Below are 27,062 nucleotides of genomic sequence, written 5' to 3'. Positions count from 1 at the left end.
TCGGACGACTTCATTACCGGGGAGACCGATAGATCAACGCTGTGCCTGAAAACGGAGGATGACGACACATGGTTATCTGCCCAAAGAGTATAAATCCATAATGCATACATGCTACGTTGATATCACTTGTCCATGCCAGAGATTATAATAGTGATGCCTGGTATCCCCATCAATCCAACGAGCTCAAAATCCTTGTTCAGCTAAGTAATCGGCCTGGAGTCATTCAAAATCAGCTTCGTCAGTCTGGCCATTGCCTGACAATCGCCGAAACGGATGTTCAGGGTGATTAATCGCGAAGTTCTCACCACTTCGAGATAGAAAGTAGCGGGCTTGAAAGCTATTGGCTTTCCTGTCCATCCCGCCAATGTATATTTTACAGTATTCACCCATCCGACGCTGAGAGGAGAGAGGTATATGATCAATTTTCGCCAGAAACGTCCAGGTCAGGTATTGTAGTGTAGAATACTCACAGATCCAGGTGATTCACACCCACCAGCGTCCCGCGATATTCGCCCCACATCGCACTATGCACACTGACCAATCCATCGTTCGGGCCTTCTTTCGCTAGGATCACACTGTGGGGCCAGCGGAAGGTATCGAAGAAGCCAGGCTCCGTACTTGCACCCCAAGAATAATAATTGACATCTTCCTTATCCAGTACTTGAGCGTTGAATTCCTTCATCGAGTGAGTTCCCAATGCCGAGAATGCCGTGCCATCTCCTGTATGCGGTAGTCCGAGATTTTCGATAAGGGACAGCATGGTAGGTAATCTGTCTCGACCGATCACATTGTCTATCACGTAGTCTGCGAAAGGCGATCCTCTGTGCGGTGTCGATATTGTCGTGAGGGATATAGGTCTGAAAGCTTTGGGTCGCAATTCGGATATGAGGTATCGACAATCCAATCCACCCTATAACCGAAATATCAACAAACCTAGGAAATAATGACACATCATGCCTTGAGGTGCTCGACTCACCATACTGTGCCCTATCAGGTTGACTTCTCGACCAGGAAATTTCTCGGAAATCACTTCTTCTAGCTTCTTAGCGCGATCTTTGATGGACGAAGTAGCCGGCACACGAGCAATGAGCACTTCTGTGCCATTCGACTCCAAAACCTCTCGTATTCCCCGCCAATGGGAGATTTGCAGTCTGAACCGAATGTTAGCAACGTCTATCCGGATCACGGTGCTCAGACATACGTTGGAAGGTTCGCGGGACCTGAACAACAATATCAGCTGCTACACGCCAGTGGGTTGGATTGAACAGGGGAAAGTGCTCACCCAGATAATCAAACCCAAGTAAACCATGACAGAACACTACAGGATTCTGCGGCGACTTGTCTGTCCGCACAGCCTATCAGTATCCCCGCCTCTGCCGTGTCGCGATATGCTTATTCTGCGGGCGCGAGAGGGGGAATGGGGGAGAAGAGAGTCACCCACATTTCTTTCTTAATTTCTCTTGCTCTTCTTCTACCGTATCAGCCCTATCTTCCTCGCTCATCATCTCATCGACCTTCCCCTTATTCCCGTTCCACCATCCTGATGCCCAGCTCGACCAATCCTCCTGCGTCCCGCTGGTAGACATACCCCTCTTGGCAAAATCCAAGGACGGCGCAGAAGGAAGGGATACCCTGGGTAACGACAGGTTGATATTCGACAAAACCGGTATAGTCGGTAATAAACTTGATTCCGTGGATTTCCGTTTTGGCGGCGTTTCTAATAGGCCTGTTATAGTTCTCTGAAGATGTAGAGAGGGTGCCTCAGAGGATGTTGATCCGCTTCGCCGGCGAGACTCATTAAGAGGTAATCCTGTAGTAGGGTCTAAATCAGGGAACGGCTCATCCGTCAAAGCGACTGTTGCGTTCGATCGCCATGATCTCGTAGTAGAAGGACCTGCCTCAGCACTAACACCACCGAAGGACAGGCTGCGGTGGTTCTGTCGCTGGGAGTCGCCGTAGGCCAGACTTGATATTGGTAATGTCGAGCGGGTCAGCTGGGAGAGCAACCGGGACGGCACGGGTCTCATGGGAGCGTGATGGTGTGCCAATGGGGGTTCAGTAATCAGCGAGGCTTTTCCATCGAACGTCGAGTCCACACTCGAGGGTAAGGATGCTGGTGAATGCGGAGGGGAAATCGATGTATTCAAGGCCTCGTCTAGCATGGCCGAGAGCGGTTCATCAGGCGTTCCAGTCGCGTGATGAACATCAATGGCCCTTTCTTTCCCCTTTGACCGCCTTCGAGCATGCGCATCTTCTACATCCCCATGTTGTGATCGATGATGATGATGTTGATGCTGAGTATGAGATGTTGAGCTCGAGTGTCTGTGTGCTTGATGAGGATGCCCGCTTTTCGAGTCATGTTGATGTGACATTCTTCGGTACAGCTCTCGGTGGACCTGTTTAAGCAATGCCTCGGACCTCATTCAAACCCTGTCTATGGATTCTATCGTTGGGTGTGCTCTGGCATATGGTGGCAAATCGGTGACGGGTCATAGATGGAGAAGTATCAAAGGTGAAGGATGTTTTTGGATTTTTGTTTGGTTACACTGAGTCGTAACGTCATCGGCGAGAGAAAACACGCGACGGATTTCACGGTTGTCGTTACATTTCATCCCCCCTATCCTGCTGGCTCATCTCTCGCAAGTCGTGAAAGTGGAAGCAGACGAGGATGTCTTCGCCAAGGAAGCGAACCAAGATACACACGTCCCAAGGACGTGGACTTTCCGAACCTCAATTACCATTACATATCGCTTTGGCCTGGATAATCGATCGCGTCTTCCCCTTGAACGACGATTGTCAGCCTGTACCGATATACTCTCATGGCTTCGTAGCCGACATCCTGCGAATCATAGCCAGGGAAGTGCTAGAGGTATGCCATGGCTCGGATATGACGGGAATCATGTCAAAGCCGCGCTGACTCTTTGTCCCTGTGCTTGACGTATAGATTGGCAGCAAGCCAGCTACATTCCTATCACTCCGAGATGAATTGGACCCTCTGGTACGGAAGGAGACGTCACAGATCCTGAAGAGGAACAATAAGAAGAGGAGCAGAGGTCAGGATGTGGAAGAAGATTATGAAGAAGGTGAAAAGTTTAGTAGCTGGATGACTGCTTTCGTGAGTCCGCTGTCGCCCTCGCATTGCTCGCTTGTTGACAGGTTTTCCGTGTTTCAATAGGGAGATAGATTTAAAGACATCTCGGAAGGGTGTACTTTTTTAGACAGTGAGCCGGAGGGAATCCTGTGGTAGAAAGACGTACGGTAGAAAGACGTAAAGCTCACATCGGATATTAGGGCTGGAGAAGGAACTACGCGATAGACTGAATTATGCGGACGACGAAGAAGTGAGTCTCCACATCGGACCTCTCTATCGTTCTTTGCTGACCGTTGTCCTTACTGTAGCCCACTGAGCTACCAGAGCCTATAGTGAGCCATCTATGGGAAAAGACGGAATGGCTCCCTGACCTAAGCTATAGGAGCGACACTCGCCCTTGGGTGTATTCTCGCGAACCTTGCTCAACACCCTTCGAAAACTCTCATTTGACGAAACCACCCATCTATCTCGAGAGATCGCACGATGGTGTGGACTGGATACTGATGGACCCTCAATTCATGCCGGGATCTGGTCATTGGACCGTGAGTCATACAGCGCATCTCGGCCTGCGCATCTTCTATTTGTTGTACTTCAGCTGATTGCTGGATCAACAGGGAGATCTGGGATGGAAGATTCGCTGGATAAACGGATCAAAGCAATGCAGGAGTGAGTGCCCACATGTTCATATGATGGATGAAATCTGAGCACTGATATATGCCATGACAGCTACCAATCTGCCAATGCTTCAGGCGACTATTCGAAGGCCTTATCGTCCTTGAAACGGTTCTACGATTATCAGTTCCCCTCAGCTGGAAGAGGACAGCATCAACATGCCTTGCTGAACATCGCCAATTTCCACTATTCGACTGGAGGTATGGAGTCGGCTCTGGCTGTAGGTCTCCTTCCCTCAGTGACATTCGCTCAAACAAGAAGGTAGGTGAGGAGCTGATGTGTTTTGTGGCAGGCTGTAGAAGAAGCTACTCGAGTAACGAGGACAGCGGGCGACAAAGCTTGTCTTCATCAATGTATAAGGTAAATTATCTCCCCCTAATTTTGGTTTTGAAGCCCATCAGGCGTTCATTCGTTAATTCGACAAGCAGTCTCGCGCAAAGGATTAAAACCGAGACGACCGCTGTCGCATTCACACCTGCTGAGACCATACGTATACGCCAAAAACCAATTTTCACCAATCGGCTGCCTGAGGGTCAATCGCCGATGGACGTCTTATGGTCCGTCAAACCAGCTTTGGATCTTGTAAGTCCCCATACTCATCACTTCTGTCTGAGTATGGTACATGGCACGGCTTGATGTGATATCAACTGTTAGGGAGAACCAGTACACATCGCATTTCGTCGGGTCCACCTTGCTTTAGGCAAAGAGCTCGCCACGGAGGGTCATCCGACTGAAGGAGATAAGAAAGTAAGCAAGCAGTGGAGGACAGGGCAGAAGCTAGATATGGCCGCGTGGAACGCCACTCAAGCTGGTTTGTGGGGTATGCTAGGTAAATGACAAAATTCGTCTTCAAAAGACCAGAAGCTGTGATGAAGCCGCGTTGACTTCACGGACACTATCTCAAACAGGCTCGGACGCTTTGGCAGAATACCATGAGGATCTAGCGCTTTCAGACTTGTCACCATGGGCCGACGGTCGTTTGTCGGTCTTATTGTCTAGGGCCGCTCGAGTGAGTCAAGAAAATCTGTATTATTGGCGACAGTAGCTAATCACTAGTGGGGTCTATCTGGACAGGCGATCGACCAAGCGGAATATGACACTGCGCTGGCGATGCTTCTTGACATCTCAACATTGAAAGGGATGTCGTTGTCTTCGTATCATAGGTGGTCTAAAGTGGTTTGGACTGTGCTTGAACGCAGAGCCAAATTACAGTGAGTCTATAGGACTCATTTTCACCATTGATCAGTCATTTCTTTCATGCGACGGTGTGCTAATCGCTTCTCGTCTTGAATCAGTGACGATGAGAAATCTCTCGACCACATCGTTTCCTCGAGAGCGCCGTCCGATTACTCCAAACGAGCCGGACCAGGCGGCCCAATGAGAGAGACAGGCCATCCTTCACCTATATTCATCGAGAATGACAATACATCGGACTCACCATCACCACCGCCGAGGATCCCCAGAGGGATACCCTTGATGCATGAATACATCAAAGACCTATATAAGAAAGTCGAGAAGCTCCAAACGTCTGGCACACCCCCACACAACATTCTGCCGGCCATACTGGAGGCAGTCCAGCTATCGAGTGAATTGGGATTATGGAGTCTACATCGATACGGTGTGATAGTTCTCTGCGAGGTGATGTTGCAAATTGAAGGTCTAAATATGGCCGAGAAGGTTGTTGGAGAATTAGAGAAGATATGGGATCAGGTAAGTGTGATTCCCGTCGCCCTATACCTACCCATTCAGCTCTCATCGACATTAAATGAGACAAGATGGGAGGCAGGAAGAATTGGGCTTATTAGATTGATTGACAATAGGTTTTAGGTGGGAATGACCTGGAATGTATAGCTCGTGGATTAGTCTGTTTGGGCAAAGCGAAAATCGATCTGGCGCTCGATAAGCACGATGCCGATAATGATACGAATAATGATAACGATGATGGAGCACAAGATCAAGCGTCGGATGGGCTCCTCGGTATGTAGGAAATAGCCCAAAGCGGGTTCATATTCTACCGTATCTCGCATCCGCTGACGATTGGCTCATTCCTATCTACGCGCCTTTCCAATCAATGACGAGCAGACCAGGCTATCGATCACCTAAAACAATCAGTCGTAATTTCTACGAAGCTCGAGTCTCGATCATTGTTATTGGAAAGTACAGGATTATTGACTATGATACATGAATTACGATCTCAAGTAAAGAGAGGGCAAGGTCGTGGGGACGAGGGATTCGTAGAGGCAATGAGAGAGAAGGAGGAGTCAATACACAATTACACGTCGATCAAAGAGGGCCATGAAAATGAAGAGCAGTCAAAGCGATTCCAAGATCAGATTAAAACGGTTCAGGAGATCGTGATGATGGTAGGTATCAGAATTGTGGAAGGCTGGAAATGACACATGATCGTGGTATCACTTCTTGATCCCATCCCGAGTGATGTCATTGTGGGTTGTTTGATATACCTTGCATATACGTTTGTATATACCCAAAGAGATCATCGGAGAACATTCATACCTGGTCTACTACTGATTACAACATGTGTATACTATATTTGTGGATGTATATGCAATATCAGTATCAATATCAGACTCAATGACAATGTCCAATAAACAATATCCTGTCCTGTGAACACCATTCACAGATACTATGGCGAGCGAAACCGAACTCCAAATAGACAACCGAATGGACCTCCATCTTCCAGCCTAGTTGGAGTTTCCATTTGTGGCGAACGGCAAGTTATCGTTCTGTGTTGATCTGAAATATTCTGATCGAGTCGGATCTACCTAATCGTGCATCACAGCAAATAACCTGAACTCGTTCCCGCCAGACGGATCCAGAGTCTCTTTCAGTACTTCGCACTGTAAAGTATGTTTACCAGGTTGCAAACCCGAAGCGACTTCTTTTACCCTGTAGATCCGACCGAGCACACACACAACATGTCAGCCATGCGCGCAGCCCGCAGCCCGCAGCCCGAAGATCGGTATTCCCAATCCCCATTCATAGGTGAGGCCGAGCTTTGATGATTCATAATAGAAGATAGACAGTATCATAAAGATAGTGATCAATCACTCACATTCCCATATTCCGCTTATCCAATTTCCACCATCCATCAACCTGAGTACCTTGTATCCTATCATCGTCGACCCAACACCAAACGCTTCCCAATCCCAAATGCGCACTTCGCTGATATCCTATAAATACCGATCCTCCCGATCCGCGATTTTGCCTCTTGTTGACATTCGATATAAACCGTCTCGACTCGGTGTCAGAGTCCATGATCTCTCGTTCCACTGCTGACATCATATCGCTCCCTACTTTGGGTTCTTCGTGTCGCAGCTCAGCTTTATCAGGTACTGTTCGATGCCATCGGGATCGCCTGGTAGGTTTCACAGGATGCTCATGTTCGTCCGCATGCAGATTGAACGGTCCACCGGGTCTAGCTCCAAGTGGTAGAGGTTCGAACCTATTCCTATCTCTTCCTCCCTCCTCATCGGAATCTTGTCCAACCCCTTCAACTTCTACTTCGACTTCAACTTCAACACTATCCTCTTCTGCCTCCAATTCCGTATCTTCTTCATCATTCGAGTAATCCGATTCTGTGATGAGCAGACCTTCTATACCCTCTTCCATCGGATCCGATTCAGCCAACAACAATGATTCTTTCGACTCTGCAATTTCCTTCGATGGTGGGGAAATCACAAAGTCGAATATCGCTATTGAGCCTGGTTCTTTGGATATCAAATATCGTTTCTCAGCCCATGCCCATTGCGTCCTGTAGCATCCGCCATACCTCAGCTATCGTATCGGTGAAATTTGAGGTGTGACAGCCAGCTCACCATCCATGCGAACCCTCAGCTAGCTGTAACCCCGTGCCTTGCCCTGCTGAATGATCATCCTGCGCACTGGATATTTTCCCGTGAGTCCGTCCAGAGTTCTCAGAACGACAGACAGGGATATGCCTGCTATCGCGTTGGAAAGGGTCGAACTGGCCAGTCAGAGAAGTTGAAGGTACATCGAGAATACGCAAAGGTGGTTTCTTGATATAACTCGATGCGAAACGACTTAGCGCTTTTCTGAAGTACGATGGCGGGGCAGAACGCTCGATCTGGTCTTGCAGATACCGTATTACTAGCCCAGCCGCCAGAGCGTGTCCCCTTGCCGAGATCTACGCGGCCCAAAGCGTCAGAAAGTCAATTTGTGTCAAAACGACATTGGATCTATCCGTCTTGAGGGGTCTGATGGACTTACATGCATAACGTCAACTGCGATGCCCCCATATTCTTTAGTCTTGGGATCTTGCAAAGTGACATCTTCGCCTGTCCTGAACCACCTGGGCATCTGCTTATTCGGATCGGCCAGCAACCTAGGCAGTATGACGTCTCGGATAGCTATTGAGGGCACATCGTAGAAGTTCAAGACACCCTGGTGGAATGCTGAAGACGACAAGAGCGACGGGAAAAGGGTTGTGAAAGTTCTGAATTTCACGCAGTGTCCGAGATCAGCCTTCTTTCTTTCTTCTTGGACGACAAGGTTAGATCTCAGATGGGGATAGGCTGGCCCTATTCATACTCACTCAACATTGATCACAGCAGGTTTGTTTGGCAGCTCTAGCAAACCCCTAAGCAGATGCTCGTATAGACTGATGACCTCCATTTCCAGCAAGTCGTTGATACCTTGTTCGACCAGGATGAGATCCGAATCCTCAGGTATGTGCTCCTCTACAACAAGCACGATAATTCCTTCCATCAGTAAGCGAGCTGTACACATAATTGCGATGGAAAGGCTACTGTGCAGTTGTGAAGTTTAAAGTCGCGAAGCAGAATAGGTACTGTGACTCACTGAAACACCATCCAAAATATCCAGCACCCACTCCACCTTGCGCACCATTCACAAACCTATTCCCGGGGTTCGGGAAGGTCGCATTCAGCCAATCGAAAATCATGACATGCAGATTCTCTTTGGAATACAACGTTGTAGCTCCAAGTTGTTTTTGCGGATTCGACTTCGGGGCAGCTTCTGTGATATCCAGATTCGACGATGGAGGAGATACAGATTGTTCATCCTGCCGTATATGATGGTGATCCAAGTGACCAGGTGGTGGTTTCAGCCCTCTTCCTTTCGATACTATTCCCGATCATCACATCAGCACGATACCCTATTGTCTAGTCTGATCTAGGTCATAAGAGAAGGCGACTCACCACTACCTCCTATGACTGATACGGTGAACGGTCTTCCCGATCTAGCTTTATCTATGAAAGCCTGTATCCTCGAACCTGTGCCTAAGCATCATATATCATCAAAAGCAGTTTAGCTCTTACTCTTTGAGACATTCCATCAATGCCGAAGCTATTCCGGGGAACGAGCATACAGTGAAAGGCTGACTGACCTTCATATTGCAATGCCCTGTTGAATTCCCACTCTCTAGGATAGTAGAAAAAACAAAAGCAACAGGACCCTCAGCGAAGTTCCGGCATCTCACGAGGAAGAAGCTCCGTGTGTCCGAGATAGACGGTGGTGTGCAGCGGACTCACCTCATCTTATCGGCTTCTCCCCAGCTCTCATCTACCTTGTTCAAGCCCAAGCCCTGATTTTGAGTCGCAGTCTTCACACTGTTGATGACCCCTTTCAACCTCTGTCTATTATCCGAGCCATGGTGCGTGAAAGGTGCAAAGAGTAATAAGAGCGATACGAATAGGAGTAAGAATAAGACCCAGGGTCTATTCGCTCGGTGGATGGTCATCATTTTGTGCGGAGTGATGGACCAGAATCACGGATGACGTTTCGCGAGCCAAACCTCGTCAAGTTAGGTCCGGGCTGGGACTGTAGGCTGGATTGGAATTGGATTTTCGGTCGAATCCTATTGTCGAAGGTCGAATGTCCAAGCTCCAAGCTCTAATGCCGTATGTCCGACTACGAATAGCTTGAGAAGGACAGAGTGCGTCGATGTCGACGTCGGTGTCGTTGTCGTTGTACATTTGTCTATGTCCAAGATTCGTTCACCATTCAAGGCACAAGCACAGACAAGTCGACCCGACGAGGCTAGTTGACGATGAAAGGAAGGAGCGGAGTGTTACTGCCTCAGTATGGCTGCCTTTCGTTCAGCCCCATTCTCGGTTCAAGTCGAGGATGAAGACAACAGTCGAAGTCTGATCCCGAGGTCGGCGTCTTAACGGTGGATGTAGTTTGCGGAGAGCGGAGATGAGATGCGCTTCCACTCTTTCAATCTTTCAATCTATCAATGGTCATTCAACCAATGTTCGGTAAGAGGAACAAGGCCGTATAAGGAACTGAATTAGAGTATTAGAGTTTCGGTGTCAGATTTTGTTTACATCAGTGAATGAGCGGATAATTACCCGATACAGTATACAGTAATTCATAGTGTGAGAGACTGGCTACCATCCGCAGTGAACAAGTGAATAACCGAATAACCACTTCATCCCATCTCAGCTCAGTGATCAGTGACCAAGGATTGAGCATCCCAACTCTAATGCATGAGCAGAAAAACACCATTTGTTGAATGTATAGATGTAAAATACAAATTGCTATCGGCTCGTCCGTCGATCAGTGTCATTTCTTCCGGACTCAGTCGTCTTGGTCCTCTTCACATGTATTTCAGACCCTCTCTCTATGTAATCGAACACTTCCTACATCATGTCGACTTCAAGCTGACCTCACTCAATACCCTAAACGCCTCCTTATACGCATCTAACAAAGCCTTAATCCGCGTTCGTTCCGATACCAGCGCCTCGTCCTCGAATAGCAACTCTGCAAATAAGTCGGGTTTATATAATTGGGTAACTAGTCTTTGTTGAATCGCATCCCTTGAGAAGTTTACCTGTGATGCAAAAAACGAAAAAAGGACACATCAGCCGAGCCCCACCTCGCTCAAGCGCAGCACAGTACAGCACAGGCGAAGACGCCGTCACTCACCAGCAGATGCATGATGGACTTAGGCACCAAGTCTTGTATAGTCTGTCTTGTGATTCCGAAGTAACTCGCTATCAATGATCTGATCAAAGTAGTTTCCATCTCTTCGCGCGCTGTCAGTTGAAGAGGATGATCGGGCGAGTTCTGTGATTTGCAGAAAATACCCTCAGGATGGTCAGCATCGGTACTGTGTTTTACGTCGAAGACAAGGAGCAAGAGAGGAGGAGAGAAAGCGAAGCAAAGCAAACCAAACCCACAGCTTCAAGATGTTTACCCAAAGATTTCATATCATAGGTCGAGCTCGTCTCCATACCAAACCCAGATCTGAGATTACCAGGCCTTCGACCAGTGCTCAGATCAGGTAACAGATCTTTCGATTGCTGTTGTTTCGAAGTACTTCCATTACTCGATCTAGACTGATGATGCTGATGGATCGTACGCTCGTTCGTCGACGATCCGGGAGCGGATGAAGCACGAGGTTCATCCAATCCATTCGGTCCACCAAGGAAATAGTTCAAAAAGCTCTGTTTGGCACCCGCACCAGCAGCTCCATGAGGGGAGATTCCTCCTCCTACGATCGCAGATTGAGACATATTGGAGTTTGGGTTCAGGTGTAAATTGGAGTTTGGAGGGATGGTCTTTGATCCGGATGCTGTTCGTTCATGTTTTCTCGATTTAGATAATTCTGATGCAACGTTCCCCTTGGCTACGCTTGGTCTTCGGATATCAGGAACAGAGGTCGATGCTGATCTCGGATGAAGGTTATTTAATGGTTGTCCGTTGGGTGGCGCCGATCCTGCTCCGTCAGAAGAAGCTGATTCATCCTCATCATCTGGCGAACTGGCTTGAGAAGGTATCTATGTCGAGCGGTCAGCCAGTACTCACACACGTAAGTTGTCTGTTGGGCAAACTTACTCTAGCCATTTGTGAAGAAGACTGATGGCTATCCCTTGCAATTGCCGCAGAACCAGCTACGAAGTCGGGGTGATTGGTATTAATGTAGGCTGCCTGGATCTGTATCAAGCTAGACACGTATTCGGATGTTGGGCCTAGCCTTTCTCGCAACAGCTCGGACACAACCTCGATCAGCTGGGTGAGCAGTCTTGGGAATCGTTGAAGTTCCTGTGATTGAAAGACAATAATTAGCTATCGTCCAAAGTACACTACCATTACAATCGACTCACAGGAGAAGTACAATTGTGACAGATCTTCATCAACTCCTCGTAAACCAACTCCACACATCGCAAACTTGGGGGTTCTAGAAGCTTGATTTGTGGTTTGACCAAAAGATCGAACGCTACTTCAGGAACGAATAAACTGGGTCTAGGTCCGGTAGAATTCCTGATTGCCGTTCTGATGTCCGACAGCGATAGATTCTGAGCTGGATCAATGGTAGTCAAGGCATGTCCGAAGACTTCGTTGAAGATGTAGTATATCCTAGCTCCACCCGACAACTCTTTGGTCGAAATTTCCAGAGAAGTACCCTCGATAGAAGAGACGAAATCTCTCGAAAATTCAGTCATCAATTTGAGGATTAACGAACCCTTAGCGACCAAGAGCTCATCATCAGTCAAATTGTTCTCATGATATCTAAGCCGTAATATATCGACTCACCCGGTGTTGTTCGCCTAGGAAAGTAGCATCTCCGAAAGCATTCAATTCTTGCTGAGTCTGACCCATCAAAGTGTTCAAACGAGCTTTCATATCCGGTAGTTTCTCCCTGATATGAGTCATCAACACCGCGTTGAGGGTTTTAGCCAGGTACTTCGTTCCACATCTATGAGCGATATTCCTGTAAACGGGATGCGTTTTGAAGAAATCTTCTTCCTTTTGTCGCGCGTCTTCCATGGGCAGATCTTGCATGATGTCTTGCTGACTTCTGTTGACCACGCCGACAAAGCCAAGTTTCAGGGGATATGTCCTGCCTGTAAGAATGTCAAGAGCGTTTGTTCCAGCATCCATCAAGTCAAGCTTGGTGAGTACACCCAAAGTTCTGAGACCACGAGGATCGACCGAACGAGCTAATTTAAGCGCATCAGAATTGGCTAAATCCACATTCGCTGGGGACACTGCTAAGATGACACTGTATAATGGACAGACACCACTTGTTAGCTGCGTATACTCATCTGCCGAGAGACTTGAAGAGACGGTAGCTCACGCATTAGGTTTAGAGATGTAATCAAGGACGAGGTTCTTGATTTGCCTCTCTATGTCGGTCGGCTGATCCCCAACCGGTACTTTGGTAAGACCAGGTAAGTCGACAAGTGTGAGATTCAGTACGCCGGGACCGTATATCTTCAGATTGATAGGCAATTTTGACACTCCCTACAATGGCCAGGACTGTTAGCGATCAAGTCTATCATAAATCCGGGCTATTTGCTGCGTCACTGAGAATGGCTGGTGTCTTACACATACCTTGTTCTGACCCGCGACTCTGTACGTCTCATTCTCAATCTCCTTTCTGATTTCTTCGAAATCCGTAAATCTTCTATTTATATGCAAGAATTCCGCATACGTGACATTCCCATACTCATTCATCTGTCTTCCGCCAGGCCTCATTATACCCGCTCCAGCAGTGGGAGTATGATTGAGGTCAGGTAGATATCCTTGTGTGGATCGATCATGATGATCAGCATCCAAGTTCCCACCTATTCTAGGGGATCTCCTGACTGAGCTGTTATTGTTCCCGGCTGAAAGTCCCGTTGACGCAGACGAGGAAGAAGCATCCGGCGTATGAATCAATTGTAAGATCAATGGCCGTCTAGTTACGATCCCTTGGCCTCTAGGTAAGAAGTCCCTTCCAACTATAGTCTCTAAAACCGATGATTTACCGGAGGACTGCGAGCCGACGACAACGATTTGAGGAAGGTCGACCGCATCTCCACCTATGGCGTTGAAGGTGTCTTGAAGCTTGTTCACCAAAGCAATCAGGTCTCCGTCCATTGACATCTTGATGCGATACTGATTAGAGGGGTTGTCCGATGAGGCGAAGAGGTTTCAAGCTATAGTACGGTCCCAGAAGTCGGTGATGACCTGGACTAGCTGCGTGGGGGTTTCGGTAGAGAGGTGTTGATAGGGAAACTATTCAGTAATGCGTAAGGAGTGAATTGTATCTGGTCAAAGGGTTGCCAGTAGTGTGGATGGTGAGGGACAACTCTTGTCGGTCTTTCAGGATACTGTAGAGTAAGGCGGGTTATACCACAAATTGACCAGTGAAAGCATAAATCTTTAGGAAGCAACTGGTACAGGTGAGCATGTGAGCTGGTAACGAGAAAGTACTACAAGTGACTGTCTTTATCCATCTGCTGCCGAAAGGCCTTCAAAGTGTTTTCCAAAGTGCGTCACCGTGGCGTAAATAATAGGCGTGCCATCTTTCCTGAAGCTGGGCCAGGATTGGGATGCCTAATGTCACTCGCGTAAAGAACGCGTTGAAGCGAGACCATTTAATGTTCTCTCTTCCAGATATGATCCTCTTCCTTTCACTCTTCTCACATTTCAGATTGTTTCGACCCCATATCCCTCATCCGCAAAATGTCTGAGGACCTAGCAGAATGGCTGAGCGACTCGAATGAGGTCTTGAACCTCCAGCTAGGTGAGTGAGGTATGATCCTGTACCAGCTTGCGCAAGGCTATCCCCATTTTCTTCAGTCGTCTTCACTTGATGGCGGGCTCAGACACATCCTGAGTGTGCCGAGTGAAGAGTATAGCTGATCAAGTTCCATAACGTTAGTGAGGGATGCAGAGGACGAAGATGTACTACAGTACCAAGATCAGCAAGCTATAGAACCATTCAACCCTTCTTTCACCTACCCTATATTTGGCGAGCACGAGAAGATATTCGGCTACAAGGGCCTGGATATACAGGTGCGTCCTTGATCCAAAAGGGTTGTGGGGGTCAACACTCCCATCCACTAGCACATGCTCTTCTTCCTCTACAAGGTAGAGCAGTAATCTTCAGGCTGAGCTTGACTGACAAACTCGTTTGTCCCAATGTAGCTGAAATTCGCTTCGGGATCGCTACGTCAATATTTATCAATAAATTACGATGCGAAAATCACTTCGACGGCCACGCCGGCAGATGAGATCGAAGGACAGCTATACAAGTTCATCCCTCCTGATTATACTAAATCAGAGCTAGACTTTAAGCGGATAGTAGAGAGAGATGCAGAGACGTTCAAACCCCTAGGCGAGAAGATAGGCTCGTACGTCCGATCATCGGCACCGGCTAAAGGGAAATCGAAGGGGAAGGGAAAAGCCAAGGGCAAAGAAGTCCAGGTTGATGGGAATGGGGAAATCAAGGAGGACGAAGGGGCAGTGGTATTTGAAATGTACAAGGTGAGCCCACTCGCAAATCCCCATGCCTGGAAGAACACGGACTTCGGACTACTGGTCGAAATTGAGAAACTTATGCTTTCTGGATATAGTCGACATGGAGTACCCCTGGGTTCAGGGAGTATCACAGGAGAATGCAATTGTTCATCCTTCTATTCATCGAAGGAGGAAGCTACGTTCAGGTGAGTTCAGCTCTCACAGCTCATTCGCTCGGCCACGGTGAAAAGAGGACTCAACCCTGAGCTGACCACCCGATGACGATCACAGGAAGACGAAGATTCATGGGAATTCATAACGCTGTTCGAGAGGCGCAAACGGCCTAATTCAGATATATTCACATATCATTTCGTGGGGTACACATCGGTCTATCCGTTCTGGTGTTATCCAGATCAAGTGCGATTACGACTCTCCCAATTTGTTATTCTACCACCATACCAGAACCAAGGCCACGGATGTGAGTGCTCTGCCTATTCGCACTTTCACTACACTTTTTGCGATTCCCGCTATCTACCAGAATGGACGCAATCCGAATGGAGTCAATACAGTGTAATGCTGGATGCTGACTCAATGAGCTGTTAAATCTGGTTTTCTCCATAGCCAAATTATATTCAACTTTATTCGCATCGATGCTCTCCCGTCCCGAAGTCGCTGAATTGACGGTCGAAGACCCGGCAGAAGCGTTCGAAGATCTGAGAGATAGGAACGATCTTCGATTCTTGGTGAAAGAAGGTATACCCTCCGACCCGCAGTTCAACGTTGGAATAGGGGAAGAGAAGAGGTCCATCAACTCGAGGGGAGAATGGGAAGACTCGATAAGGAAGAAATACAAGATTGCAAAAAGGCAGTTTGATAGGTTATTGGAGATGCTCTTGTTGAGGGATTTAAACCAACTCAACGAAGAACAGGTTAAGAGGTACAGGTTGCATGTGAAAGCTAGATTGTTCAGGTTCAACTACGTGAGCATAATATTCGCTATCTTCTTCTTCTTCTTCACCATCTTCACGAAGATGATCCTGGGCAGTGGATCTCGCAGTATATGCACCGCACAGACAGAGAAGACTCAGGACACAGCTGATGCGGATTTCATTGGCGAACAGGAAATGTTATCCCAGATGACTCCGCAAGAACGTAAAGATGCGTTGGCGAAAACGTACGAGAGCGTCGTAGAAGATTACGAAAGGATACTAGAGATGACTTTCTGAGCATGAAGCACGGACCAAGCTGCAGGCCCCTAGAAAGCACAGCGATCGAACAGAAAGAGGAGGTATTACGAATCGTGAAATCCGCTTTCTACGAGCTCTTGCGGATTACGATGTTCCACAGATGGGCAATTGGTCAAAGAAAGAGGTTACTTGGTCAAGTGGTCTCCTGGAGCAGCGACTACTTCTGCAGCCCACGGTGTTTCAACTCATGATCCATGACTGCTCAAGACTGTATAGAGAAGCAGGAGCGATTAATGATTATATGCATTGTCATGATGATGATATTGATGATGATGATGGCGGTGTTGGTGCTGGTCCTTATTCCCCTTGCTTCCTGCTTGACCGACGAGGGGTCTTGCCTTGTCTTGTATCGCTGACACTCTCTCCTCAGACTAATCACTCTTGCTCGAATTATACACTTTTTCCTTCTCTTGCCCTTGTCCTTCGCTCGAACGAGTCTTCGAATGCAAATGCGATTTTGGAGTACCACCACTGTCCCATCCTATCCCATCTCAACCCCTTAATCCGATTTTCGATGTTGGATCCGACGTGAACAAATATCAACTCTCCACTTTCCAGAGTTGTCTAGATTTCTTCGGTTTCCTACTAATATGAATTTCCATCCCTTGATCTCCACCTTTGAAAGCCAACACTACACTTTCCTCCATCCCCGTTCCCATCCCCGTCCCCGTGCCTGCCGCTGCGCCAGGGGTTGAGCTGGAGTTCAACTGGGATTGCTTTTTACGCTGGGCAATGATTTTCTTCGTGAATGAGAACCGTTCTTGCATCGAGGTGATAGGTAATTCCTTTGATTCCAGGGTAGATTTGAATAATTCGTATGGCAATTTGGAAAAGATCGAGATTATTTCGCTTGATTGAGTAAGAGTTTGATTCGAGGTTGAGAATTGTTCAGGAAGTCGATGTAAGAGGTATTCGTTCCTGCATCACAACCAAACGCACAGAGTCAGCTTTCCGATTCCATCGGTCTGTGGTCGCATTCTGATCAGAGGGGGCGATCAAACTTACAAGTCCTTCTTCAACTTGGCTGTCCAATCACCATACCTATTCTCACTCTCATCCCCGACCCAGCTCTCTCTTGTCGTCGTTGATGTCGATACCTGACTATGTCCTGAAGGGGTAGATGCCCCATTCCCATTTCCATTCCTGAATCCATTGGAAAGTATGTCACCAGGTTGAGATAACCATTGGATCGTCTCTATGATATTCTCAGCACCGATTGAGGACCTAATGATCTCGTATGAATGATGCACGAGTTCTGTCATTCCGCCAAGTAAGTATGCGGTGGCCAATATTGATTTAGCGTTTGTCGGCGTTGCCAGATTATGCGATGGATCTGCGGCCGGAAGCAGCTCAGCACATCAGCTTTTACCAGCAATTGCAGCTGATACACAGAACCATGAGACCACTCATAGAATTTCGAAAAGAGTATCTATCGCAGAGAATCAGGAGATCTGGAGGGAGGACTCACTGTAGAGATGTTGTAAGGCGATATGAACGGATTCTTGGGTGATATTCTCATCGGCAAAATTCAGGTGGATGGTCGATCCTGGAACGACATTTCGCATGATGTTCGACAAATATGGGCTCCTGGCCAGTATGACTGATGATGACCACAGAAAGTCGGAAAGTTAGTCAGTGTTCGTGTGCGCTTGTTGAATCAGGATAGGCATAGTGGAGAGTAGAATACGCTCAGACTCACTTCGGTGCGCTTTGAGACCACTTTGGAAGAAGGTCAAATGCACATCCGCCCAATCTTGGTGCAGATACCCAACATTGAAAATCCAATTGGTCGAGTTGATAGCATGTTCATAGATCGAGTGATCGACAGCACTATTCTCAGAGCAGGTCATAATATCAGCTCGGTCCTGTCCTCATCGTGATAGTAGATGAAGGCAAACTGTGTGGTTTAGGCAAAGGAAGAAGAAGAAGTGAAGAAGGCAAGATTGCTCACCCGACAGAGGTGCTTTTAGAACTTTCACCTCCATTTTCGGGGTTCTGGATGCCATTCAGAGACGATGCCATGATCTTAGTCGTGGGAGAAGATGCGGCTCGCAGCGATCTGTCTGTGGTGTTCCGGTTTGAGGGGGAAGAAGGGATCCGACGGGTTCAAAGTTGATTCTCTGATTGGACTGTTCGTGTATTCCAGCGTTTCGCTGTCAATTTGCAAGATCGGCAATGCACGAGCTAGGTCGTAGGAAATGGTAGCTGGAGATCCGACGTCAGATGTGATCATAGAGAGGCAGTAAAAAGAGAGAAGAGTGGAAACCGTCGAGCGATAACCCCTTCGAATCGTTCGAAAAGGGGTTTCCCGAAAAAACACAACCTCCACATCCTCCTTCCTTCTTCTTTCGTTTGTGTCCATTCAAGCCGAAAATTAGACATCCACACCACACCCGCTTCGCGATAACAAACAGGATATAGCGAGGGCGACACCAGCACAAGGCGTAATCAGACGAGCTCAGTATCTAGTGGCGTACTGAGTTGTCGAGATCGATCGACTAGGCAAGATGCACCGACATCCTCGAAGGCATTACCGACCGCAACATGCCGTCCAACCTCCGATTCAAGTCCTCTCGCCGGCAGGCGACGACGAGCCCCTAACGATAACGATGCTTGGTGCAGGACAAGAAGTCGGGCGATCATGCTGTGTGATAGAACACCGAGGGAAGAAAGTGGTCTGCGATGCTGGGTTGCATCCTGCTCATCCCGGTCTGGGCAGTTTACCGTTTATCGACGAGGTCGATTGGTCGACTGTCGATGCTATACTAGTGACTCAGTGAGTTCGGCGGCCATCGAGTCCCAATCAATGTCGATGATCATTTATCAATCTCTGGACTATCTGCTTGTCCGCTCGTCTGCTGGGTCAGGTCAAGCTGATTTGAATGCCTTATGTAGCTTTCATGTGGATCATGCGGCTGCGTTGCCATATATTATGGAGAAGGTAGGTCAAAATGCCCTTTTCGAAAGAGGGTGAAAAGCTTATGCTAGAGCTAATAACGGCTACCTGTAGACCAATTTCAAAGATGGGAATGGAAAAGTATACATGACACACGCTACAAAGGCAATATACGGCTTGACTATGATGGATACCGTGCGGATAAAGTGAGTCTCTAGGTCTTTCATTCCCTTTCCATCTCTCTCTTGTCACTCACACTACGGCAGCCGGAGCTTCGATTGCTCATACACGTTTCAAACTGCAGTGACCAAAACCCCGATGTCTCTGGGAAATTGTACGACGAGGCCGACGTTCAATCATCTTGGCAATCGACAATAGCGGTGGATTACCATCAAGATATCGTTATTTCCGGTGGTCTACGTTTCACCCCATACCACGCGGGACATGTCCTCGGAGCATCCATGTTCATGATTGAAATTGCGGGTCTCAAAATTTTATACACGGGAGACTACTCAAGAGAAGAAGATCGCCATCTTGTGGTAGCTGAGATCCCACCTGTCAAGCCTGATGTGATGATTTGCGAGAGTACGTTCGGGGTACATACCCTCCCAGATAGGAAGGAGAAGGAGGAACAATTCACTAGTCAGTAAAACACCAAAGATACATCAGCATCAAGGACGTAGCGACTTGCTGATAGGATTTTGACTATGCTCGACATAGCTCTCGTGGCGAACATCGTTCGACGCGGAGGAAGGTGTTTGATGCCAATACCTTCATTTGGGAATGGCCAAGAGCTAGCCCTATTACTGGACGAATACTGGTCAGAACATCCAGAACTTCAGAACACACCTGTATATTTCGCTTCGGGTCTGTTCCAGAGGGGGATGAGGGTGTACAAGACATACGTCCATACTATGAACCAGAATATCCGATCAAGATTCGCAAGGAGGGATAATCCCTTTGACTTCAAATATGTTAAATGGCTCAAAGACCCGAGGAAATTGAATGAACATAAAGGTCCGTGTGTGGTCATGGCATCTGCGCAATTCATGTCTTTTGGTTTGTCGAGGGAATTGTTAGAAGATTGGGCTGCGGATAGTAAGAACGGGGTCATCGTTACTGGTTATTCCATTGAGGGTACAATGGCTAGAGTGAGTCCATCGCCTTCTCCTCCTACTTCTCCTCCTGCTTCCTTCTTCACCATTCGTAAGACCTGCACGCCTGATTTGACTGACGTCCGATGGGTTGTGCGGACAGACTTTGCTCTCTGAGCCGGATCATATCGAATTGCTAAAAGGAGGTAATATACCTCGACGTCTGACGGTCAAGGAAATTTCCTTTGGGGCGCATGTCGACTACGCTCAAAATTCCAAGTTCATTCAGGAAATTGGGGCACAACATATCGTACTTGTACATGGGGAGGCATCGCAGATGGGACGATTACGAGCTGCACTGCGAGATACGTATGCGACTCGAGGTCAAGAGATAAATATACATACGCCCAGGAATTGCGAGCCGTTAGTATTGACTTTCAGGCAGGAACGAGTTGTCAAGGTAAGTCCGGATTCTCCTTTTCCTCTCTCCTCTACTCATTTTCAACTTCAGCGAGTGAAACGGGGAGCTAACGATGATGCATGTGCCGCAGGCAATCGGATCACTCGCTGCTGATCGACCAGTACACGGCACACCGCTCAAAGGACTACTAGTATCGAAAGACTTTTCGTACACCTTACTAGACCCGAAAGATCTGAAAGACTTCACTGGATTATCGACGAGTTCGTTAGTTCAGAAACAAGCTATACCAATAGGAGTGGACTGGAGCGTTATACGTTGGCATCTCGAGGGGATGTACGGCGAGGTCGAGGAAAGTGCAGACGAAGAGGGGCGAGCATGTTTCACTGTAAGTAATCCTCTCTCCACCAACATAATGAGGACATCACCATTTCTCATTATTGCGACTTGTCTTGATTGACACTATTTTTCGTTAGGTCATGAATGCTGTCAAAGTTGTGCAACTCTCAGAAATGGTAGTCGAGATGCAGTGGTCGTCTGATACAAGTAACGATATGATAGCGGACAGCGCGTTGGCTGTGTTATTGGGTATCGACGGTAGTCCAGCTACAGTCAAGCGTGAGTAGTGACACAAGTCAAAGTCTCGTATCGTGCAACGCACTCCCCCACTCATTTGAATTGTGAATTGGGACTCAGATGACTTGATCTTTGGGATATCTCAGTGACATCGACGCCACATCAACATTCGCATCATCATCACGATCATGCTCATGATCACCCACACCCAAATGGACAGATCAATGGCAATGGCAATAGCAATGGGCTGGAACGTGCGAACGAGGAATTTGACCGAATAAAGATGTTCCTAGAATCCCATTTCGGGAATGTCACTGGACCCAACGTATCGGTCGCGGAAGGAGAAGAGGACGAGTTGTTGTCGATGACTATCAACGTGGATGAGGTCATTGCGAAATTGGATTTAATATCAATGGTAAGGCGTCTCTCTTCGTCTCTACTGATCCCAACCCAAACACCTTCACTCGTTCGAAAACTTGCGATCGTTTCCAAGTCAGCTGATGATATGATGTGTGTTGTGGTGTGAACAGCGTGTGGAATCAGATTCTTCAGACCTGAAAAGACGAGTGGAAACTGTCTTGGAAATGGCTTTGACCACTCTACAACCATTGTCAAGATCATTCATTGGATCGGGCGTCAACCTCAATCTGGAAGACACGGCGATACCAGCTTAGAGCTCAGTATCTAGATGTTTGAATATATATACTGGACTGAATCAATCAGAGAGAATCTCTCAAGACAACGCAGAAAAATGTCAATTTCGGGCTAATTTGCATATCATAACATGTCATGTTGTACGAGTATTTCTTCATTGACGATTTGTTTTTCTTTTTGTTTTCGCTTGTCTTTCTTTCTCTCTTCATTTGCATGTGCTTATGATGCATGTCAATCATAGATACAATGCTATATGATGATTTACGATTTACAGTGACTTCTCCTTCCTCCCTCTAATGATTTTCGATAAAACATGATACTGTCCTTGTATCGACTTGGACTTGAAGGCGCAATATCTTCTCAGAGGACGGTATGAACAAGCGACCTTGAAACCTAGGCTTGGATGGAAGAGAAGTCCAGTCCAATCCGTTTAGACTGAATTTCGATAGATGACAGAGTGAACGGAGCGTAATATTCTTCATTATCCTCGCAGCCGACAAATCGAACGTCGGAATAACACCAATCGTTCGTTCGTTCCCCTTCACTCGTCTGAATCCCACTTAATCCCAAACCAATTTCCCATTCTCCGTCAAAGTCGCTTTGCCCGTACCGGCACCAGATCCGGTGTTGGAAGAAGCGTTCCTACTTCCTCCTCCGCCTAAGGCTTTACCTCGATTCGGATTCGATTGTTTCGCCGCGTAAAGCTCGTTGATTCGTTCTCTACTCAAGTGGTCGATACACGTTATACGTACGTTCATGTCAGCCAGCCATACTGCGCACATACCCATCTTACGCCGGACCAGAATTAAAGGGAACAACCGCGAGTCCTGAAACCTGTGTGCGGAGCTTTGAAATATTGGCACACCACACTCACCTCTCGAGATCTTTTCGATGCAAAGCCAACCTCCTCTGTCTCTCAACTTCCTCAGCTTCCCTAGCGAGCTTCTTGCCTTCTGCTTTCTTGGCGTTCTTCTTCTGCTGTCTGGACGCGGCGCCGGGCGGTAATGGCAGGGAAGTTGATAACGAGGAGAATGGATTTGAGTATCTCGAGTTTGAGTTTGAGTTTCCATTTGAGGAGGAGATGTTGATTGTTGATGGTTCTGCCAATAAACCATGATATCTATCAGTGCTTGATCACGGCCACGTTACGGAATTCAAGTAGGCCGTTTTTCTTGACCGGATTTGTTCAAGTGAACTCACTCTTCTTCTTGCTTGTCACCACATCCCACCCATCATTCGCCTTGCCCTTAGCCTTAGCCATGGATTGAGAGATTTCTGGATCAGACACGTCCACATAGTCATTCTCGAACTTGGGTATCTTTCGAGCTTCCGCTTCCGCGTCGTCGCCATTTTGTCCCAAGTCCGAACCCGAATCCGAGTTCGAGGCCGAGTCCGGATTCGTCTCTTCTTGTTGCGCAAGACCATCGCTGTTTGCATTCATACTGGCGCTCGGATGTACTTTCGCCGTTGATGTCGAAGTAGAGGGTTTCGAAGAGGTGACTTTCATCACTCTTGCAATTTGACCTGGTCTATCCTCGGGCGCCAGCATACTGTGACGAATAAGGATATCAGCTACCCTTTCTCAAGTTCTACTCGCACCTGCCGTTTCGTACAGTGCGTTTTAGACACATATCACAGAGGTATGAATATGGCAGAGCTATTGATGCGCTCGGTTCTGATATGCTTCCACACGGGACTCACTCATCGACTTTAGTCTTAGGTTCCTTCGGCAACAACTTCTCAGCCAATAACTTCTTTTTCTGCTGCGTCTTCCCTTTCTCTTTTCCTTGGGTGATCTCCTCCTTTAAGTCCGAATCAACCTCTCCCAGAGCTATCTTATCAGCCTGTGCATTACTAACCCCTTTGATCCCTTTATCATGTCCATGTTGAGCTGTCTTGGGTGTAGATTTTTCAGGTTGTTGTCCCAATGCAATACTATCTGATTCCCTATGTCCATGAGAAGGACCAGGCTGAAACTTGGCTGCTTTTTTCTTGTTGCGCTTCTTGGATGATTTGCTCTGGGCGCCTTGGTGCGCTTGAGCAGTCGCTGAAGGGTTAGAAGCGATAGGGAGGTATTGATAGCCGAATGCAAGGACTACGAGGAGGGCGGCGCCGATTAGTGTCTCGTTAGATATGTATGGCATTTTTTAAGATCTCAATCTACTGCAAAAGAGTGTGATGTAAAGCGTTCGGAAGACGGAAGGAGTGATCGATTCAATCCAGCATGAGTGAGTGAGAGAGAGCATGGACAAGGATGAAGCAGGGTTGAGCGGAGGCAGTTTGATGTTGATGGTGGACGTGTCATTTCGTCATCACAGCTGGCTCGCGCGAGCTGAACGAATGTGGCGGTTGACTATAGTTGTAAGTTACCCATCAGCGGTCATAGTCATCATGCCTTGCTCAGAACGGTGCATCACAGCGTATTGCATCATGCTCGGTACGTAGATACATATACATAGTCACTGGGCATGTACGCGATAGCGCATTCAGATATCTACACAAATTTTCTCCACAATCTGATCGGTAAGAGCCATACTGCGACACAATCCATCTCAAACTCACCGCCTACGCCGAATCAGATTCCTCAGCCTCGAAGTCAGACTCCGCCTCTTCTTCCTTGACATTCGCAATTTCGATCTTCTCGAAAATGTCCAGCTCCTTTGCGAGACCACCAATCTTGAGAGCATACTTGGCAGCTTCTCCCTTTCTCATCTTTGCGGGAGATCGGTAATCGGTTGCTGTAGGGGTAAACTTGATCTTAAGCCATCTGAAAGAGAGCGATTCTTTCCATGCTTCACTTGTTCGTCCCGTTGGCTTGTAGCCTAGATCCGGTATCTCGTCAGCTCAGTGTCCAAGGGATCCCCCGTGAAGTAGTGACGCTGAGAGTGTAGAATACTCAACTCACTCTTGAAATCCTGTTTAGCTTGGAGCATTCGTTTGAGCTCATCGGAACCAGGCTCGACGATTTCAGCTATCTCCATTGTCCTGCCATGCAGCAAATCATCACGACAGCCCAAGACATAAGCCGCGGAAGAACAAGTCCGAGCTTTGATGGATTCACATCCAGCCTTCAAAGATGAACTTCCCAAACTTGGATCTCCCAGCTTTGAAAACAGGAATAGGTCTACCGAAATTCTTCTTCGGGCCTCGATAGTCTTTGAGGAAGATATCGACTTTAGAATGTACCCAGATCTCATTATCATCTTCCCAGGCCGGATGAGCATTATCGAAAATGATCACAAAGCTGACGAGATGTTTCAGGGGATGAACCGTGTCGTTAAAGTGTTGTTTTCCGGGATTTGCATGTTCTTTATGCCATTTCTCTTCGTTTAGCGCATCGGGATCCGAATCTTTGTGTGCGAAAAATGAAGTTGTAGATAGTTGAGGAGTGGAAAAGAGGTTATAGAAGTCGAGTGCGGTGTAAATGGTTTGTTTCGTGCCGTTGAAATAACCTATTCGAGGACCCGTCCATGGGTCTGAGGGCGAATAGGCGGGTTTATATGTACCTGCAGTAGACAATAAGACGGGTTCTTTTGATTTCGACATGATAATTCGGAAGCGCTCTTCTGATACTTAAGATGTTTTGCAGGTGAACGATGAGAAGGGTCAAAGAAGTAAGTGAGATGAAAGCGATTACCAAGCGAAATGAGCTCCACGTCTTCTGTGTGATTTGATAGCCTGCACTATACCTCGTGCGCACCACTGCTAGTATCAGCCTTCAGGCAACGTAAGTCATACTCCGAAAGGAACGCTGTTTCACAATGCTGATCTCGCCTTGCGCCCCGTGCGCAGACGCCTGTATAACATCATGTATCAGGAGTCATGCTATACATAAAATCATAATTTCATACATCTCATCGTGTGATCGTTCGTAGGCTGGCTGGAGGGTTGACGAGGGGTCCATTAATTCTTGTTGGGCTGCATCGAATCGAGGATTTGCAACTCCTCATCCAGCTCTCCTACTTCTAAGAGGTATCTCTCGCCTCGCTTGTTGCCTATCGTTCGCGGCTCTCGAAGTTGAAGGTTGTTGCTTATCCGATCGAATTTGAGCTTGATCCATCTAGCAGAGAGGGATTCGGCCCACGCAGAGGCTGTTCGTCCGTTTCGACCATACCCTGATACCCAAAAAATCAGCGTTTTGACAGCGAAGGTCGATGACTGTGTGAAGAACCCGAAAGTCTCTTCAACTTACCTCGGGCCTGCTCTTTAACCTGCATCATCCTCTTCAATTCTGGGGTATTAGGCTCGACAATCTCAAGTCCTTCCAATCTCCTTCATTTCACCTCATCAGCGATAGAAAACGCTTCCTGTAGTGTACAACTAATTTGACACTCACCACCAACCAATGAACTCGAACTCATCCCTTCTATCTCTGCCCTTCCAAGACTTGAAAACAGGTATCGGCCTCCCAAAATTTCGTCTCGACCCCTCATAATCCCCGATCAGCTTGTGTGCATTGGTATGTGTCCATAGCTCATGTTGAGCTTCCCACGCTGGATGAGCATTGCCGAATATCACTATGTAGCTGACGAGATGTCCCAATGGATGCGGGGGAGGGGGCGGAGGTGGACTAGGTGGAAGAGGTACCTCTGTCGCGGACTCGCTATCACCCGCTGGTATTCTCGGAGGTCTCGATGGTGCAGGGAAAGAGAAGAAGGTGATCGTTGAATCTTGTGGATGATTGAAAATGTTAAGAAGCTCAGTATTGGAATAGAGGTTTTCGGATGCTCGAGCGTTCCATTGTGGTCGAGGGGGAGGCAGATCGCTTGAAGATGTTGAAGGTGTGTATCCCGCTCTTCGAGATGGAGGGACGTACTTTGCAGTAGCCATTATGTAGGGTTTGTCTCCTTCTCGGGCGCCTATCCAAGATATATTAATGATTATGGGCTCGAAGATGGATACTCGAGCGTACAGAGCTCACTTCAATCTACTTCAACTCGTTCGTTTGTTCGCTCAGTTCGTACGTACAGAGTGGAGGTGATTCACCGGCTAAATTCCCACGCTCGCACTGTTGGTGGAATCAGCTCTAAAGTGATTACGTCAGGGTATTTCTAGCTGAACGTGGTAAGACGTGGCATCTTGTTCGTTTACGTGTTCTTGCAGGTAAAATACTATCGTGTTCTGACAAATCCTATTCTTCTGTCAGCGCGCTCTATTGCACCCTCAACCGATTGTCAAT

At 47.6% G+C, this 27,062-nt stretch overlaps 11 protein-coding genes across 11 annotated transcripts; 4 read left to right on the top strand and 7 right to left on the bottom strand.

The window, feature by feature from the left end:
* Nucleotides 1-183: 183 nt before the first annotated feature.
* Nucleotides 184-2,372, bottom strand: I303_102715 (uncharacterized protein; the record flags this gene model as incomplete). Its single annotated transcript, XM_065968610.1, has 7 exons — nt 184-213; nt 306-396; nt 471-910; nt 977-1,151; nt 1,202-1,220; nt 1,283-1,342; nt 1,442-2,372. The coding sequence occupies 7 exons, from the start codon at nt 2,370-2,372 to the stop codon at nt 184-186; spliced, it is 1,746 nt and encodes a 581-aa protein (XP_065824682.1).
* A 296-nt stretch (nt 2,373-2,668) lies between these two features.
* On the top strand, nt 2,669-5,748 carry I303_102714 (uncharacterized protein; the record flags this gene model as incomplete). The annotated part of the gene is made up of 15 exons (XM_065968609.1): nt 2,669-2,869; nt 2,945-3,115; nt 3,176-3,221; nt 3,292-3,341; nt 3,400-3,423; nt 3,474-3,633; nt 3,706-3,757; nt 3,818-3,983; nt 4,056-4,123; nt 4,192-4,345; nt 4,418-4,592; nt 4,672-4,772; nt 4,838-4,974; nt 5,059-5,473; nt 5,584-5,748. The coding sequence occupies 15 exons, from the start codon at nt 2,669-2,671 to the stop codon at nt 5,746-5,748; spliced, it is 2,085 nt and encodes a 694-aa protein (XP_065824681.1).
* A 189-nt stretch (nt 5,749-5,937) lies between these two features.
* On the top strand, nt 5,938-6,159 carry I303_102713 (uncharacterized protein; the record flags this gene model as incomplete). The annotated part of the gene is made up of 1 exon (XM_065968608.1): nt 5,938-6,159. One exon carries the CDS (start codon nt 5,938-5,940, stop codon nt 6,157-6,159), a length of 222 nt encoding a protein of 73 aa, XP_065824680.1.
* Nucleotides 6,160-6,546: 387 nt separating this feature from the next.
* Nucleotides 6,547-9,506, bottom strand: I303_102712 (uncharacterized protein; the record flags this gene model as incomplete). Its single annotated transcript, XM_065968607.1, has 9 exons — nt 6,547-6,670; nt 6,837-7,535; nt 7,600-7,928; nt 8,012-8,237; nt 8,337-8,481; nt 8,603-8,887; nt 8,962-9,042; nt 9,150-9,184; nt 9,295-9,506. 9 exons carry the CDS (start codon nt 9,504-9,506, stop codon nt 6,547-6,549), a joined length of 2,136 nt encoding a protein of 711 aa, XP_065824679.1.
* A 906-nt stretch (nt 9,507-10,412) lies between these two features.
* I303_102711 (uncharacterized protein) lies at nt 10,413-13,639 on the bottom strand (the record flags this gene model as incomplete). Its single annotated transcript, XM_018406062.1, has 8 exons — nt 10,413-10,598; nt 10,694-10,834; nt 10,948-11,547; nt 11,606-11,812; nt 11,875-12,234; nt 12,305-12,773; nt 12,849-13,015; nt 13,106-13,639. The coding sequence occupies 8 exons, from the start codon at nt 13,637-13,639 to the stop codon at nt 10,413-10,415; spliced, it is 2,664 nt and encodes an 887-aa protein (XP_018264556.1).
* Nucleotides 13,640-14,221: 582 nt separating this feature from the next.
* I303_102710 (histone acetyltransferase type B catalytic subunit) lies at nt 14,222-16,224 on the top strand (the record flags this gene model as incomplete). Its single annotated transcript, XM_065968606.1, has 7 exons — nt 14,222-14,282; nt 14,421-14,554; nt 14,687-15,025; nt 15,115-15,204; nt 15,290-15,476; nt 15,620-15,978; nt 16,120-16,224. 7 exons carry the CDS (start codon nt 14,222-14,224, stop codon nt 16,222-16,224), a joined length of 1,275 nt encoding a protein of 424 aa, XP_065824678.1.
* Nucleotides 16,225-16,784: 560 nt separating this feature from the next.
* I303_102709 (uncharacterized protein) lies at nt 16,785-18,267 on the bottom strand (the record flags this gene model as incomplete). Its single annotated transcript, XM_018406060.1, has 5 exons — nt 16,785-17,163; nt 17,251-17,578; nt 17,714-17,845; nt 17,945-18,075; nt 18,197-18,267. 5 exons carry the CDS (start codon nt 18,265-18,267, stop codon nt 16,785-16,787), a joined length of 1,041 nt encoding a protein of 346 aa, XP_018264554.1.
* A 485-nt stretch (nt 18,268-18,752) lies between these two features.
* Nucleotides 18,753-21,903, top strand: I303_102708 (endoribonuclease YSH1; the record flags this gene model as incomplete). Its single annotated transcript, XM_018406059.1, has 10 exons — nt 18,753-19,021; nt 19,141-19,186; nt 19,256-19,347; nt 19,446-19,783; nt 19,862-20,292; nt 20,399-20,695; nt 20,787-21,041; nt 21,130-21,271; nt 21,376-21,644; nt 21,760-21,903. The coding sequence occupies 10 exons, from the start codon at nt 18,753-18,755 to the stop codon at nt 21,901-21,903; spliced, it is 2,283 nt and encodes a 760-aa protein (XP_018264553.1).
* Nucleotides 21,904-22,443: 540 nt separating this feature from the next.
* On the bottom strand, nt 22,444-24,027 carry I303_102707 (uncharacterized protein; the record flags this gene model as incomplete). Its single annotated transcript, XM_018406058.1, has 4 exons — nt 22,444-22,603; nt 22,758-22,983; nt 23,084-23,433; nt 23,585-24,027. 4 exons carry the CDS (start codon nt 24,025-24,027, stop codon nt 22,444-22,446), a joined length of 1,179 nt encoding a protein of 392 aa, XP_018264552.1.
* Nucleotides 24,028-24,448: 421 nt separating this feature from the next.
* I303_102706 (uncharacterized protein) lies at nt 24,449-25,429 on the bottom strand (the record flags this gene model as incomplete). Its single annotated transcript, XM_018406057.1, has 3 exons — nt 24,449-24,705; nt 24,789-24,868; nt 24,945-25,429. 3 exons carry the CDS (start codon nt 25,427-25,429, stop codon nt 24,449-24,451), a joined length of 822 nt encoding a protein of 273 aa, XP_018264551.1.
* A 357-nt stretch (nt 25,430-25,786) lies between these two features.
* I303_102705 (uncharacterized protein) lies at nt 25,787-26,713 on the bottom strand (the record flags this gene model as incomplete). The annotated part of the gene is made up of 3 exons (XM_018406056.1): nt 25,787-25,998; nt 26,076-26,155; nt 26,220-26,713. The coding sequence occupies 3 exons, from the start codon at nt 26,711-26,713 to the stop codon at nt 25,787-25,789; spliced, it is 786 nt and encodes a 261-aa protein (XP_018264550.1).
* Between the last annotated feature and the right edge of the window lie 349 nt (nt 26,714-27,062).

This window comes from Kwoniella dejecticola, chromosome 3 (genome assembly GCF_000512565.2).
Source record: "Kwoniella dejecticola CBS 10117 chromosome 3, complete sequence".
NCBI classification, from domain to species: Eukaryota; Fungi; Basidiomycota; class Tremellomycetes; order Tremellales; family Cryptococcaceae; genus Kwoniella; species Kwoniella dejecticola.
The sequence above is the reverse complement of the archived record's forward strand: the minus strand, read 5'-3'. Positions and strand labels throughout refer to the sequence as shown.